Raw genomic sequence first — 15,102 nt, 5'->3', positions numbered from 1 at the left:
TTTTAATTATTTTAAACTGGGACGCGTAGGTGGCGGTAGGGGAAATAGTGAAAGTGGTCAATGGGGAGCATCTCCCGGCGGATCTCATCAGTCTGTCCTCCAGGTCAGCACCGCTGGGCTGTGCAGGGGTGTGCACGTGGGTCCTCACCCTAAACCAGAGAATGGCGGCACCCAAACATGGCTGACTTCTGTGCCTCTTCCTGTAAAACACAAACTTTTTTATACTTCTTGGCGATAGACGTTTCACCGACGTTTTAAAGGCATTTTGTGAATGCCATGTTGCATGACATTCGTCCCTCAATTGGGAAGATTCCACTCTCCCGTTGCTATCAGTGGGAGTCCGAGAGGCATTCCGCTAAAGGTAGATTTTAATTTCCTCCGCACCGTTAGTATATGTTCCTATTTAAGGACACGCCTAAATACTAAGGCTTCATTTGTTACCTCTCCACGATATTGTTTTGAACAGTGTGAAGCTGTTCCTGAAACAGTCATTGAAAATGGATGAGATTTTAAACAGATTCATCATTCTCGTTTTAAATTTCCTGTCGATTCTATAGAATCCTTCCAGAGATGATGACTATCATTCGGGCTTACATAGGGTTCATAGAGGACCCCCGGCACAAAGCTGGATGTTGTACATTTTGTACCGCATGCTTTGGGACCAATTTTATCCCGCTCGTAACTAGTGGCAAAGTGCACGTTACTATGGTAAAGTTCAGCTGTCTGTCAGTGTCTGTGTTGTGATTTGCATCTCGTTTCATTTTTCCACTTACTAATCGAAAAGCCTGCTCTGCCTCTCTGACTAGTTTGTGTCGCGGATGTCATCGTAATTTGCTGGAGTACTTACGATCTAGCACGATTCCTTATCTGAGGCTTCTTGCTGCCTTTTCACACGAAGAACTGCTTCAGTAACCGCTGTCTTAAGTGATTATTAAGAATGTTCAGAATTCGGATGCAGTTTTTTTATTTGTCCCACTTCAAATATAAGTCAGCCATTTAAAAAGTCCTAGAAAAGTTACTTTATGAGAGAGAAAAAAGTAGAATGTTATTCTCATTTTAATACGGCACTGGCCTTGGATAAGCATCTTGAACAGTAAAATCTTAATGCATTTTACTGCCAGAATATGGAATCAACATTGTCATTTAGCATTTTGTTCACCACATGCTTCCATATTATCAGAAGATGTGTTTTATAAATCCATAAACTATTTCAGATGTATGCATAAGTAAATCACAAATTTAGAGCAATTACAAGAGGCGAATTACTATGGTGACAGTGATTAAAAAATAAAATTTGGAATAATTGATAGAGTGAAAATATAAATATCAAACAACTTCTCTTTGGGAAAAAGTAGCAGCCTTCATGAAAGAAAGCCCTTAGAGTAAAAATCGAAGAACTCTCAAAGGTTACTTTAAAATGAGTCTGTTAAATATTTGATTAACGCCCATGTGTTTAAGCAGTTTTCGCAAATTTCCCGGCCGCAAAATTCAACCAGATGCTCATTTCTGAAACGTGGAACAGTCGGTTTTGCACATGTGCAAATTGGAAGTTGATTAGGAAATTCCAGGCATTTGTTACTTGCAAATTTATTTCTAGCTTCGAGTATACGTGCTTATCAGAGATCGCATTCATAGTTACTTACATGATGTTAGTAAAATTAGGCTTATTCTATAACCAGGGGCTAATGAGATCGATTTCAGAATGCTTGTCCTTAGAGTCGAGGATCAGACTGTACAGTTGGGCTACAAGCTCACATGTCTGTAGTTGTTGGGCAAGTAGATAAGCGTGTGAAGAGGAAGGAGCTAGGACGGTCTGGGGTATGACACCTGTCACCAAGCTGGAGAACACCGTTACTGAGACACTGGTGGGAACCATGAAACGGATCTTCTAGGATGAGTTCAAGGAGCAATAGGGCAAAACTGACTGATTTTAGTTTTAGCTTTTGCTGCTACAAGAATAGAAGCAGAAAATAGAAAAGTGCATATCCGCTTTCATTGTAAAATTCGTTTATACAGTTTTTAAAAGTAACCTTAAAATTTTAGTTTTGTGGGTTCATATCATACTTTTCGTCATAGCCAAAAAGGGAGTACATGCGAGTTTGTAGAAGTGGCAATCTGGAATTTTCTAATCAACCATTCTCCTTAACCAATTTACATGTGAGCCGTGAGCATGAAATCTCACTCGATGTATTTGAGCTAAAGATAAATCTGGACACAAAACTGCTTTACATTTCAGATGCAGTCTGTGTTGTGTCTATATGGACGAACAATTTAAGCAAAATGTGATAAATCATTTGCATCACCTTGGAGACCACTTACCGATTGTGGTCAGGAAATCGCTTGTGGGTCCTTCTGGCTGAAAAGCTGATCCATGAGTTGTCATGCATGGGTTCTGCCTCACCGTGTCTTGCTGTTAGATTGGCAATCGTCAGGCAGCTAGGTGACTGCCAGTCTGTCTAGAAGGAAAGGCCTCAGAGAGTCTGAGCATTTAAATAAGGTGTTGTTATCATGCCTGCCTTCCTCCACTAAATCTCTGTGCTTCTCCACTCTCAACCACAGCGAGCCCCAGGCCATGTGCTACATCGAAACGTCTAACTTAGACGGTGAAACAAACTTGAAAATTAGACAGGTAAGAAGCGCTAATGCAGGTTTATATATCACTGCTGTTTTATCATGGGGAATTAAGAGCTGCTTTCTTAGCGGTGTTGTCTTGAGTTGAAGTGCTTCTAATTGCAAATATTTTCTCATTGAACCACTATGAGGATAGATGTTTTATAAACTGGTGTTAGTATTATGGAAGCCTCAGACTTAGTTGCCTGATGCAACATGGCCCATTGTGTAGATACTTTTGTCATATTTTTAATGGCTTTATGTAACAGCCAGCACTCAGATAATAGTAGTAGTTCTAAGTGCGTTCACACGTGTTAGCTCATTTATTTTCCCTATTCGCCCAGCCCAAATAACTATTTGGTTCTGCCATATTAAAAAGCCATAGTTTCTAGTGCTGTTCTAAAACTCTCATGCATCTTGGAGAACAGTTTATAGTTCTGTATTTACTTTTCATATCATCTCTAGAAGAAAACAACCGTAAAATTTTTGAAGTTTTAAAAGGATCTTTAAAAGATGAGTGCCCTTGGGTTCCAGAGGATGATGACAATGACCTGTTGGGGGTTGGGTCGTGGTGGAACTGGGTCATCACAGGACTGGGACCCAGACTGCCAAGGGATGAGGGGGTCACACTCAGGGTCAGCCACTTCTAGTTGGCCAGGGGGAAGAACCGTTTTGGAATTTCCGTTCTCAGTGGACTTAAAAAAAAAAAAGAAGAAGAAGAAGAAGAAAAAAGAAACAAAACTACTTTCTTTCAACATAGATTCCATCCATTTTTCATCCCATTTTTTTAGATAGAGAAGACACACTCAGCCTGTATAGTGCTAAATATTAATTTTATTTTTGGAAGCAAATGTTTCTTTGGGGACTTGCTTCAAAATATCTGTGCAGACTAGCTTATAGTCTACTGAATATATTTTGGAACTTTTGTAAAAGCTGCCTTGTTCTTATTCTAAAAACCTGTGCTCAAGTCAGGCAGGAAGGTGTCCTTTAATTATGATTTGACAGAATATCGAATAAGGGGGTGAGGGGAGAAAAGCTTACAAGATAAATGGGATCCCTTAGATCTTAAGACCTGGGTGAATTCAGAATTCTTCCTCTTCCCCCAAACACAACTTACTGAATATGCTCTTTGCTTATTTAAAAATTTCTAACAGGGCTTACCGGCAACCTCAGATATAAAAGACATCGACAGTCTGATGAGAATTTCTGGCAGAATTGAATGTGAAAGTCCGAACAGACATCTCTACGATTTTGTTGGAAACATAAGGCTTGATGGACACGGGTATGTAAAATCGGTCTCCATAAAAACACGGAACCCACCGTGTCGTAGTGTTTGCTGAGTGTCTTCCAAGGATGGGTACATGTTGTTTTCTTGTGCACTAAGTTTGAATACTGAAAATCCCTTTTTTAAGCATTTTTACATCCTACCCCAAGTCCTTTTGTAAAAATACTGGATCTTAAGCCTATTCACGTAGTACAGCTGAAGACTTCCCCGGGTGCCTGCCAGTCTGGCAGTTCGATGTTTTCGGGGATACTGCAGGCTTCTGGCACATTGTTTAGTGAGCAAATAACTTGTGGATTATTCTTTGGCCCAGATACTTATGCTATAAGCTTAACTATCCAATTGTCATGGCCTGGGTCCTTTCCTGTGATCTCTAGATGCCTCAGGGAATTCAGACTCTACCAAGTGTAGACTTCTTTTTCAAAGAGTTTGTTGCAAAGGGGAGCAAAGAAATGGGGCAGAACCTGGCGGGAAGGGTAGAGTCTTTTCCTTTGTCCTTTCTTTTCCCCTCCCTGCCCTTCTTTCCCTGCTTCCCCTATTTTGCATTGTACCTTATCTTCCAGGCATGTATAGTGGACAACTAAATGTCAGCTAAATGCACAACTTCAGCCCACCAGCCCAGGAGAATGTCATTGGTGCTTTTGTTGTTGTGTAATTGCATTATCCGAGTGTTCGAATTCTAAAGGACATTTGGAGTGTGCCCTGAACTGTCGTCCTCATTGAGAGCCTCCAAAAGCTTTCTTTTGCCACCTTTGAAGTAATTACGTGTTCTAAAATTTGCACAGAGTGATCTTTCCAGGAACATATGGTTGTAGACTAATGATAGATTTGGCCGTTTATACAAGTAGTGTTTCTCCAGTCTGACGTTCCTAACTGGACTGCTTCCATTTCGTACCAATTTTCCATCAAATTGATGCCAACCAAATCTATGCTGTGAGGGGGAACTTTGTACGATGGTGCCAAGATTTAGGGTACAGATAAAATTTGCTTTATTTTATGTGAAAGGCAGAAACAGATTTTCAAGACCTTTGCATTTGTAGCACATTTGGATTTTATATTATAGGGCCCAGAGCTCTTGGAGACCCTTTGGAGTCAACGTACTTTGATAGCTCAGGATGGGGGTCATGGGCTAATGCCAGAAGCCCTGGAATTCCAGCTGTGATGAAACTAACAATCACTAACTCTTCTTGAGTCCTTGTAATTGAAAAGTAGTATGTTTTGCTTTTGAGGAGTTTGTACCTAATTCCTGTCAACACAACAACACAAATGTTGAGGTGAGAGTTGCTATTAGTGTATTACACTCCACTGCGTAGGTGAGGAACACCTGCCACGTGCATGCCCCAGAGCGTAGTCCAAGAACTTTCCAAGAACTTCTTGGAAACCTGGTTCAGGCCCAAGACCCCTCCCAACTCTGAAGTGCACCCCAAATCTTGAAACATATACAAGCGGGTTCCCCTCCAGATGGGTCCCGAAGGCATAATGTTTTATACATTAAGAGTGAGAGTTATATTTTTAGGAATATACTATTTCAAAACGTTTCATTGACATGCTGTTATTATGCACCCATCTGGGTTGATTTCACCTGAGCTGGTAGAATTTGTGTAGTTCCTTGCAAGAAGGTTCAAGGCCCAAGGGGCCACTGGCCTTACTAGCCTGCTGGGCCACAGAAGCTCACCAGGTATGAAGGCGGCCTTGGCTTCACTTTTCCTCCACTTATAAAGCAGTCCTGTGTTCTCTGTAGACTTTCTTATAGAATCATTCCTTTCCTTTTCCAGAAGATTTTTTTAATGTGTTTTTCTTTATATTTGCCTTTTCTCTTTTTTTTTTTGCCTTTTTTCTTATTAAAATGAAGAATTTGTCATAGGAATCCTTGAGCCGTTAAATTGTCTATAGTACATGTCCATCAAGAACTCCAATATGTCTGTGAGAGTTTGTTCCTTCTTACATCCCTGCGTGAGTTTGTATCACCCAACAACATACCAAAGTGGGTAGCCTTGTGAAAAACCCACAAAAGATCCCCACCTGTGCCTTATGTATTGAAAGTATGGTTTAAATTATAGGGGACGAATGGCTTCAAAATGCTTACTGTTCATTGGACATTTATTCACAATTTTTGGAGAACTGATCTTCAAATACTATAAAATGACTATCATAGAGCTTTTAAGTACAGAAACTTGTCTCTGTGGGGCAGGGAGGGCAGGTGAGTATATGGTGAGGTCTGTGTCGTTATTTTGCCTTGTGTGCTTTTTTGAGCCTTTATTATGCACAAAGCTATTTCTAATTTAAAGGAAGAGTGTGGGGGAAGTGGGGGCAGGAGACAAATCCCTGAGCCCCACCACTTCCAAATATTTCAGAGACCTAAATTGACTTATTAATTCAGGAAAAGTCATGAACAGGTTTGAGCATTAGCCTCTGAATTCCGAAACGCCACCTACTACTTTGGATAGTGTATTAGTTTCCTCGGGCTGCCATGACAAAATCCCATAGACTAGGTGGGGGCTTTAACAACACAAATTTGTTTTTCTCACATTTATGGAGGCTGGAAATCTGAGACCACGGTACCAGCATGGTCAGGTTCTGGTGGGGGCTCTATTCCTGGCTGGCAAAAGATACCTTCTTGCTGTGTCAGTGCATGGCAGAAAGAAAGAGAGGATGAACTCCTGGTGTGTCTTCTTACAAAGGCACTAGTGCCTGTCGTGAGGGCCCCACCGTGGTGGCCTCTTCTAAACCTAGTTACCTCCCGAAAGTGCCATCTCCAGATACCATCACGCGGATGGATAAGAGCTTCTAGCATGGGAATATTGGAGACACACCGTTCAGTCCGTAGCAGATAGTGAACTTATAGGAAGTGACAGGTTTTGTGTTAAGGAGAAGTAACTCAAACACTTTCATTCCTGTTTAAGAGAATTATTGGTGGGAAATTTACTTGCTTTCCAAGTAAAGGGTTATTTTAATCATGGAACTTTTTGAAACTATATGGTGACTGTAGAGTTCTTAAGCATTTTAGAAAACATCGTTTCTGATGTCCACATAATCTGTCCTAGCACTGTTCCCCTGGGAGCGGATCAGATTCTTCTGCGAGGTGCTCAGCTGAGAAATACGCAGTGGGTTCATGGAATCGTTGTCTACACTGGACATGACACCAAGCTGATGCAGGTGGGATTTTTATCTGTGAACCTGTTGGGCCTAAGTCTTCCGTAAATGGATCTCAGTGCAGTATTCCCAAGCATAGCACACCGTCTGTCCTGAGCCCACCGCATACATCCAGAATCTGGTACCCCACTGAGCGAGGCCTCGAAATGATCTCAATAAGAACGGCTCACTGTACACAGGGACACCGGGAAGTGTCACCAGAGATCACCTGGTCCTTGAACTCTTGATGATTTTGCATATTGGTCCGTTGGCAGCATCTCCTAACTATAGCCGTGATTATTACAAGCTGTCTGTGTAACCGAGAGTGCTCTGCCTTAAGCATTTGTCTTATAATTTTATTTTAATGCAGTGATCGAATTTTAAAATTTAATTCTTCATGTAATGGAAAGAAAAAGTTTGTGAATCAGATGTTCATATTTCGTAGCATTTACGTGTAAGGCTGTTTTTGCCATCAGCATTCATCAGAGCGCTAATATTTACACGTGCCTGTGGTTGCTTCTCTGCACTGGGGTACCACCAACGTCCAGGAGTTAGGTGGGCGAGGCAAACTCACTTTTACGACACTCGATGAAAATCTGCTCTAAGGGCTAACACCTTTGTACGTCGTACAGGCATGAAGATGTTGTCAACAGCCAAGGGGGACTGTCGTTAATGATTCTACCCCTAGTCATTCATAAATTCCTATAAATCTTCCTTTTATAGTAATTATGACATTTTCTGTGCTGTGGATGTCTTGGTGAGCACAGATCTAACATAACCATTTGGATCATCAGACACAAATGAGGAAACTTGCCTTTGTTATTCTTGGTAGCCAGAGGGAGTTGAATTGCTGCTGTGTTCAGTAAAACAATTGCTAAATGCCACCAGAAATCTGCAAATCAGAGATCTTTAAATGTTGCCTTCATACTTTGAAATATCCGGTTGTGCATGCGCAGGCCACCTTCTCTTCCTCTCCTGAGCTAAGACACTAAGCAGATCCTTCCAGATACCTCGTTTGCTTAAGCAGGCAAGTAATTCATCTTACCTGACACAATGCAAAAGCTATGTCTGCAGAAGGAATGTTATTTCCTTTTCTTCTTCTTTCTCATTGTTTTACTTCCTAAAAAAAAACTTGGGTGGTATAGTAGCCTTGACGAAAAGAGGTAGTTAACCATTGACCACACCTTATTATTATATTTGTCATGGGCTTTGTGTAATATTCATGTATGTGTTCACCCCGTCTAGATACTGTGCTGTGGCTGACTTTGTCGCCCTCATCAAAACGCTAAAGTGCGCATTACTGAATCGTTCATGTGTATTGTTACTACTCATCTTGTTTCTTTTTACAGAATTCAACAAGCCCGCCGCTTAAGCTCTCCAATGTGGAACGGATTACCAACGTGCAAATTTTGATTTTGTTTTGTATCTTAATTGCCATGTCCCTCGTCTGCTCCGTGGGTGCGGCCATTTGGAACCGAAGGCATTCCGGAAAGGACTGGTATCTCAATCTGAACTGTAAGCGGAAAGTGCTTCCGGCACTTGCTTATTTTATTAGAGCATACATTTGCTTGGCAGTCTATCTTGATTTGTGGCATTTCCTATTATTTCTAAAAAGAAGACCTTGTTGCCAGGTTAGCTGGGCATTTGATCTTTATCTTTCAATGAGATTTCCAGCAAATGTAAGTAAAATTTTAGAATCTCTAAGATTTTCAAATCCTTAAAAATATGATGGGCACTCCATGGTAGTATAAAATATTCACTGAATATAGCCATTAACATGATATACATAAATGAAAATTATTCTTTTACAATGATTTTAGCATAAATGGTTAACTATATGGTAAAGAAAGTACATCGTGTATGTGTGGAGGATATAATAAAATACACATGCCTATATACACGTACACAAATACGTATATCTATATTTAAGTAAAGTGTACCAAAAAGTAGTTCACATAATTTAAAAATGTTTAAACTGAACGTACTTTCATTCGAACTCAGTAATGCAGTGAGTGCTGCATTAAATGATCATTTGTCCTGAAGAAAATCCTATTAAATACTTTCCTTGGTTGGGTGCAGTGCCTGTAATTGTAGCACGTTGAGAGGCTGAAGTGGGAGGATTGCTTGAGGCCGGGAGTTCAAGACCAGCCTGCACAAGATAGTGAGATCCCATCGCTACAAAAAATTTAAAAATTAGCCAGACATGGTGGCATGTGACTATAGTCCCAACTACAGAGGAGGCTGAGGCAGGAGGATCGCTTGAGCCCAGGAGTTTGAGGCTGCAGTGAGCTATGATGATGCCAGTGCACTCTAGCCCGGGCAACAGAGTGAGACCCTGTCTCAAAAAAAAAAAAAAAAAAAACTTCCCTTTTGGAGCATTTATCCTTTTATTATTGTGGTATTAATCCCCACTCCCCATCCCCCGCTATTTCTAGGAAGTGAGTTTGCATTTCTACTTGGTGAGTACTTAGCCAATAAATACTTAATTTCCAAAAGTGTGAAGAATTCCAGTAAGATCTTGTAGCAAAAACTGATTTTTTGAATTTTTTTTGTTGCATTTATTTAACTTTGCAGCCATTCCGAGTTATTTTTATAGTCATTGATTTATTATTTTTATAGTCATTGATTTATTATTTCAACATGAGAACTGTTACTACTACCATCAATTTGTTCCTTCATATACTTCACAATATATTTGGTATAGCTGTTTTATTTTCATTATTGAGAAGGAAAAGTATAATTTGCCTAGGAGAATAATTTACCTAGGACTAAGTAGTATTCACACAGTTTGGATTGTTTTTGAAGCTGCTTTTTCATCTGTTTGCTTTTAAAGCATGCTTTCAATTGGAAATGCTTTTAAGAATTCATGTAAAAGTAATTTACCCAGTTGAGATTTTATTTTTATAAACCCTCAGTGCTATCCTTAATGTCTCTGAACTTCCTATTTAGAACCGGATCTGCAATACTTGATACTACTTTCACTTTTTAGTACTATTATATAGTTTTTTAACTGGATTAATGATGTATTGAACACACATAATGCAATTCCATCTTGACAGATGTATTTGAGAATTATGTTATTTTATCAGAAAAATGTTCCTCCCCAACTATCTGGGTATGCCATATAACGTGGAAAATTCTTATGCTAAATTTCTGGTCAATGCAAATAAAATATTAAAACTGCAAATGACATTCTTCCCCACCTCTCCCAACAGATGGTGGCGCTAATAATTTTGGACTGAATTTCTTGACCTTCATCATCCTTTTCAACAACCTCATTCCTATCAGCTTGTTGGTTACACTAGAAGTGGTGAAATTTACCCAGGCGTACTTCATAAATTGGGTAAATATGAATTATTGTTTGTCAGCACCTTACGTGTACATTTTCTCTTTTTTTTTCTTACAATGGGATCTTTTGATCTTTCAGGGAGAAAAACACTTAATTATACCTACCTTTTTGAATACAAGATAACATTTTTGAGCCTAGTAGGATTAAAACAAAGTCCCTCATTTCAGACTCACACAAGTTCACAAGCCAGACATCATGGGGGAAACAGGTCTCTAGTGCAAGAAACCTATTTTGGGATATATAGTGGTTGTTGGGGAAGAAGAACATGAGTTTGGAGTTATTAATAAAAATATTTGGATTGTGGTTCTAGTATTATAATTTACTAGATGTGTAAAGCTTTCTTAAGTCACTTCTTTGAAACTTATTTTCTTTGACACTAACGTAGGAATGACAAAACATGCCTTTCCTGCATCTCATGGTAGCTGCATGGATCAAAGAATCTTTTGACATACCAGTAAATAATCCAGCACTCTACAGTTATTGCTGGATTTGCTACCGGTAACAACAGCTTACCCATCAGGTGTATTCATTTATGCAGTTTATTTTTCCACACTGTGAACAATTTCGGCTGCGCTTAAATTTTTCTTCCCTTGATTTTTTCCTTAAATATTTTTTAATATTGGAAAAAATATTCTGGACATCTATTTCCTAAATGTTTTTAATAAAATATGTTGTTCTTATAGACTAGGCATGACAGCTCAGATACAAAAAATAAAATGATTGACTAGTTATTTGTCTAAATTAAATAAATCCTCAGGCCTAAATCTGCCAGAAAGTTTGATGTCTCTTTTATTTTGAGAAATTTTGATGTTCATTTTGATGTTTCTTTCTTTTGACGTCATTTTAAAGTCTTTCAACATGCATAATATTAGGACTGTAAAAAATATAACTGATGATGCTTTTGCAACTGTTCATTATCTTCTTGTGGTGAATGATTCACCTAAGCTGTCAATCTCTTAATTCATTGGTAAAAGATCAGTGTAATTTAGAAATCTAAAATGAGCTGCAGGTGTAGCTGCGGGTGTAGCTCACTTCAGGAGATTTGTGGCAGAAAAATTGTGTAATATTGATAAAATATATGCAAATATAATTAAAATGTATCGAAGTTTCTTACAGCAATAATAAGGTAACTCATTGTCAAGGTCAAATAACTAGTCGATAGCTTCATTTTTTATTTGGATTTTCAAAAATAATATTTGCTTCAAGTGATTATATGATTTTAGTGTTGGATGAACCCCACAGGCTTATGCTTTTCAGAGACCTTTCTAGTATACGGAGATTTTATAACATCCTTGACAGATAGACTGGAAAGGTTTTCCAGGCTTCCCTTATAAGGCAGCTTTATAATGAGATTAGTAACTGTTTTTACTCATTAGTAAATGAGATCAGTGTTGATTAAATGAGATTAGTAACTATCTTCCTTTGATTCTTGTTCTGCTTAATGGATCTTTTATGAAAATGTTTAATCTTGTTTTTGAATTGAGAGCATTGCAAAATATCCGAGCTTGTCCATCATGCCTGTTCATTCTTCTATGTTATCTTTTTTTTATTATTTCAGAATATTATGGAGGTACAAATGTTCTGGTTACATAAATTGCTTTTGTACCGTTTGAGTCAAAGTTATAAGTGTGCCCATCCCCTAGATAGTGTGCATTGTGCCTGTTAGGTGTGAATTTACCCACCCCCTTTTCTGCCCTCCCACTTGCTTGATTTCCAGTGAATGTTATTTCCATATGTGCAAGGAAGTGTTGATCGATTAGTTCCAATTTAATGGTGATTACCTGTGGTGTTTGTTTTTCTATTCTTGTGATACTTCACTTAGAGGAATGGTCTCCAATTCCAATCAGGTTAATACAAGAGGTGTTAGTTCACCATTTTTTTTATGGTTGAGTAGAACTCCATGGTATACATATACCACACTTTATTAATCCACTCATGTATTGATGGGCACTTGGATTGTTTCCACATCTTTGCAATTGTGAATTGTGCTGCAATAAACATTCAAGTGCAGATGTCTTTATTATAGAATGTCTTTTTTTCCTTTGGGTAAATACCCAGTAGTGGGATTGCTGGATCAAATGGTAGTTCAGTTTTTAGTTCTTGGGGGTATCTCCATATTCCTTTCCACAGAGGTTGCACTAGTTTGCAGTCCCACCAGCAGTGTATGAGTGTTCCTATCTCTCCACATCCACGCCAGCATTTGTTGTTTTGGAACTTTTTGATAAAAGCCATTCTTGCTGGAATTAAGTGATATCTCACTGTGGTTTTGATTTGCATTTCCCTGATGATTAGAGATGTTGAGCATTTTTTTGTATGTTTGTTGGCCATTAGTCTATCTTCTTTTGAAAAGCTTCTGCTCATGTCTCTTGCCCACTTTTTAATGGGGTGATTTGATTTGTCTATCTTATCTTTTTCTCCCTAACCAAATATCCTCCATCTCCTTTCATTGTTCATTTCATGTTATTTCCAGATTAATCTCCATTCTGATCATGCCTCTTCTCTAAACGTAAGCCAGTTGGTTAATATCTCTGTTAAAACATGGCGCTTAAACTCAACAGCCTGTTCCAGAAGGAACACTGATTAGTCCAGAATACAGACATGGGAGAGATCAGCTTTGATTTACATTTCGGCCTTTTCATTTGATATGTGAAAATCTGTAAACTACAACCCTGACTTGTTAATAAAACATTCTACCATAGAAAATAACTGATTATGTAGGATAATCAAGTCTCGTGATTACTGGGCACAAGGCAAGTACAAATAGATACAGAAAGTATACGTTTTTGTTTGGCTTTTGCAAAGTGCCTTTGTCTTACTTTCGAGTATGTACAGTACATGAAGCTTGGCCCAGAAAGTACAACCAGGTAGAATTGCTTGGGTAATTTTTCCAGGGGTTCAGAGACCTAATCATTTGAGCAATATTCAGTCCCTGATATCTAGCTCACATCATTAAACACCTGCATTGTGTCAGATGCCGTCAGAATCATTTTGTGTGTGTTAACTTATTTAATGCTTGGACTAGGACATGTATACAGAAAATGGTGGAATATTGGTGAACCTAGATGGCCCGATTCCTAGACAGGCACTAACCACCATACTGTTCTGCCTTTACTGTGAAATTAACATTCTGTGTTGAGTGCTTTCAGAAAAATCAAGTGAAATGGTACAGGGATGGCAAGAAATAAGAGTGATTACATTACATGTAGCTCACCAGTTAAACAGTGACTTACTAAACAATGAAGGCATTAATCGTGTGAATTATTTTCTTTTAAAATTTCACCCAATTCCTCATTACCAGTTGTATTCAATGATTTTTTTTTTACTTATTGATTTATTTATTTTTGAAGGATCTCGACATGCATTATGAACCTACAGACACTGCCGCTATGGCTCGAACATCTAATCTGAATGAGGAACTTGGCCAGGTAAACTCTATTTCTGGTTGATACATGATTAATTGGAAGTCAGACTCGGTGGAATTATCTGCCAAAGGTAGCAACTTCAAACAAATGGGCAGCTCCTAATTTTCCATTATTTGAACAGTCAGCATAAATACATTTGTTAGTCAGTGATTAACACTCTTCCTTTTTTGCAAGTGAAGTTTTAAAAACACTATTGAAAGCAGATTTTGCTCTCAGTGTAATGTACTTAATGAGCCTAGAAATGTTCCTCAGTATATGGTCTGATTAGTATGTAAAATATTGGCTGTTTTTTTTTTTTTATTTCAGCATATTATGGGGGTACAGATGTTTAGGTTACGTATGTTGCCCTTGCCCCCCCGCCGCCAAGTCCGAGTTTCAAATATGTCCATCTTTTGGGTGGTGTGCATTGCACTCTTTGTGTATGCATATACCCGTCCCCTCCTCCTCCCTCTCCCCTCCCCCCTGCCCAACATCCAATAGATGTTATTCTTATATGTGCACTTATGTGTTGATCAGTTAATACCAATTTGATGGTGAGTACATGTGGTGCTTGTCTTTCCATTCTTGGGATACCTTACTTAGTAGAATATTGGCTGTTTTTTACATACAGTATTAGAATTATTCATAGCTTTCAACCAAGAAGGAAGGAGAAGTTCAAGTTCATCGGTGAAGTTGTGTGAGTCTAGTCAAATAGGAATTTTAGATTTACAAATCATACTATATTCACATATATGTATATTTATAATCCATTTACACACGCTAGCTGAAAAAAGATTTTTCTCTTCTGTACCATTGCCATATTCCAACTCTTACTCTTCAAATAGCATTTAGTCCAGAGTTATCCTTTTTCTTACCAATTCAGATGTTGCATGAAGTTAATTGCGCAGCTATCACCAATCCTACAACTGCTTGTTATGCTGAGAAATGCTGATAGATGCTTCCGTGCTCCGTAAATGTTAAGTAGTGGTAGTGGTACTTTTTAGTAGAAATTCAGACCATATTAAGGCATATTTCTGTGTGACGTGGTTCTCCTAATATGTTGGCAGTCTTTAGTATTCATCCATGAAACGATTCACTGCTAAAATACTGAAAAAAAGGCCAGGCGCGGTGGCTGACGCCTGTAATCCTAGCTCTCTGGGAGGCCAAAGCGGGCGGATTGTTTGAGCTCAGGAGTTCAAAACCAGCCTGAGCAAGAGTGAGACCCCGTCTCTACTAAAATTAGAAAGAAATTAATTGGCCAACTGAAAATATATAAAAAAAATTAGCCGGGCATGGTGGCGCATGCCTGTAGTCCCAGCTACTTGGGA

General features: G+C 38.7%; 1 protein-coding gene across 1 annotated transcript in view; it reads left to right on the top strand.

The window, feature by feature from the left end:
* Positions 1-15,102, top strand: part of ATP8A1 (ATPase, aminophospholipid transporter (APLT), class I, type 8A, member 1) — a 272,471-nt gene that overhangs the window by 67,304 nt on the left and 190,065 nt on the right. The window contains exons 6-12 of the mRNA XM_012648479.1: positions 30-103; positions 2,560-2,629; positions 3,765-3,892; positions 6,937-7,048; positions 8,374-8,539; positions 10,240-10,367; positions 13,721-13,798. Coding sequence (XP_012503933.1) covers positions 30-103; positions 2,560-2,629; positions 3,765-3,892; positions 6,937-7,048; positions 8,374-8,539; positions 10,240-10,367; positions 13,721-13,798 — 756 coding nt within the window. The remainder of the gene's footprint in view (positions 1-29; positions 104-2,559; positions 2,630-3,764; positions 3,893-6,936; positions 7,049-8,373; positions 8,540-10,239; positions 10,368-13,720; positions 13,799-15,102) is intronic.

This window comes from Propithecus coquereli, unplaced genomic scaffold (genome assembly GCF_000956105.1).
Source record: "Propithecus coquereli isolate 6110/MARCELLA unplaced genomic scaffold, Pcoq_1.0 Scaffold288, whole genome shotgun sequence".
Classification (NCBI taxonomy): domain Eukaryota; kingdom Metazoa; phylum Chordata; class Mammalia; order Primates; family Indriidae; genus Propithecus; species Propithecus coquereli.
This window is presented reverse-complemented; position numbering and strand designations above follow the sequence as displayed.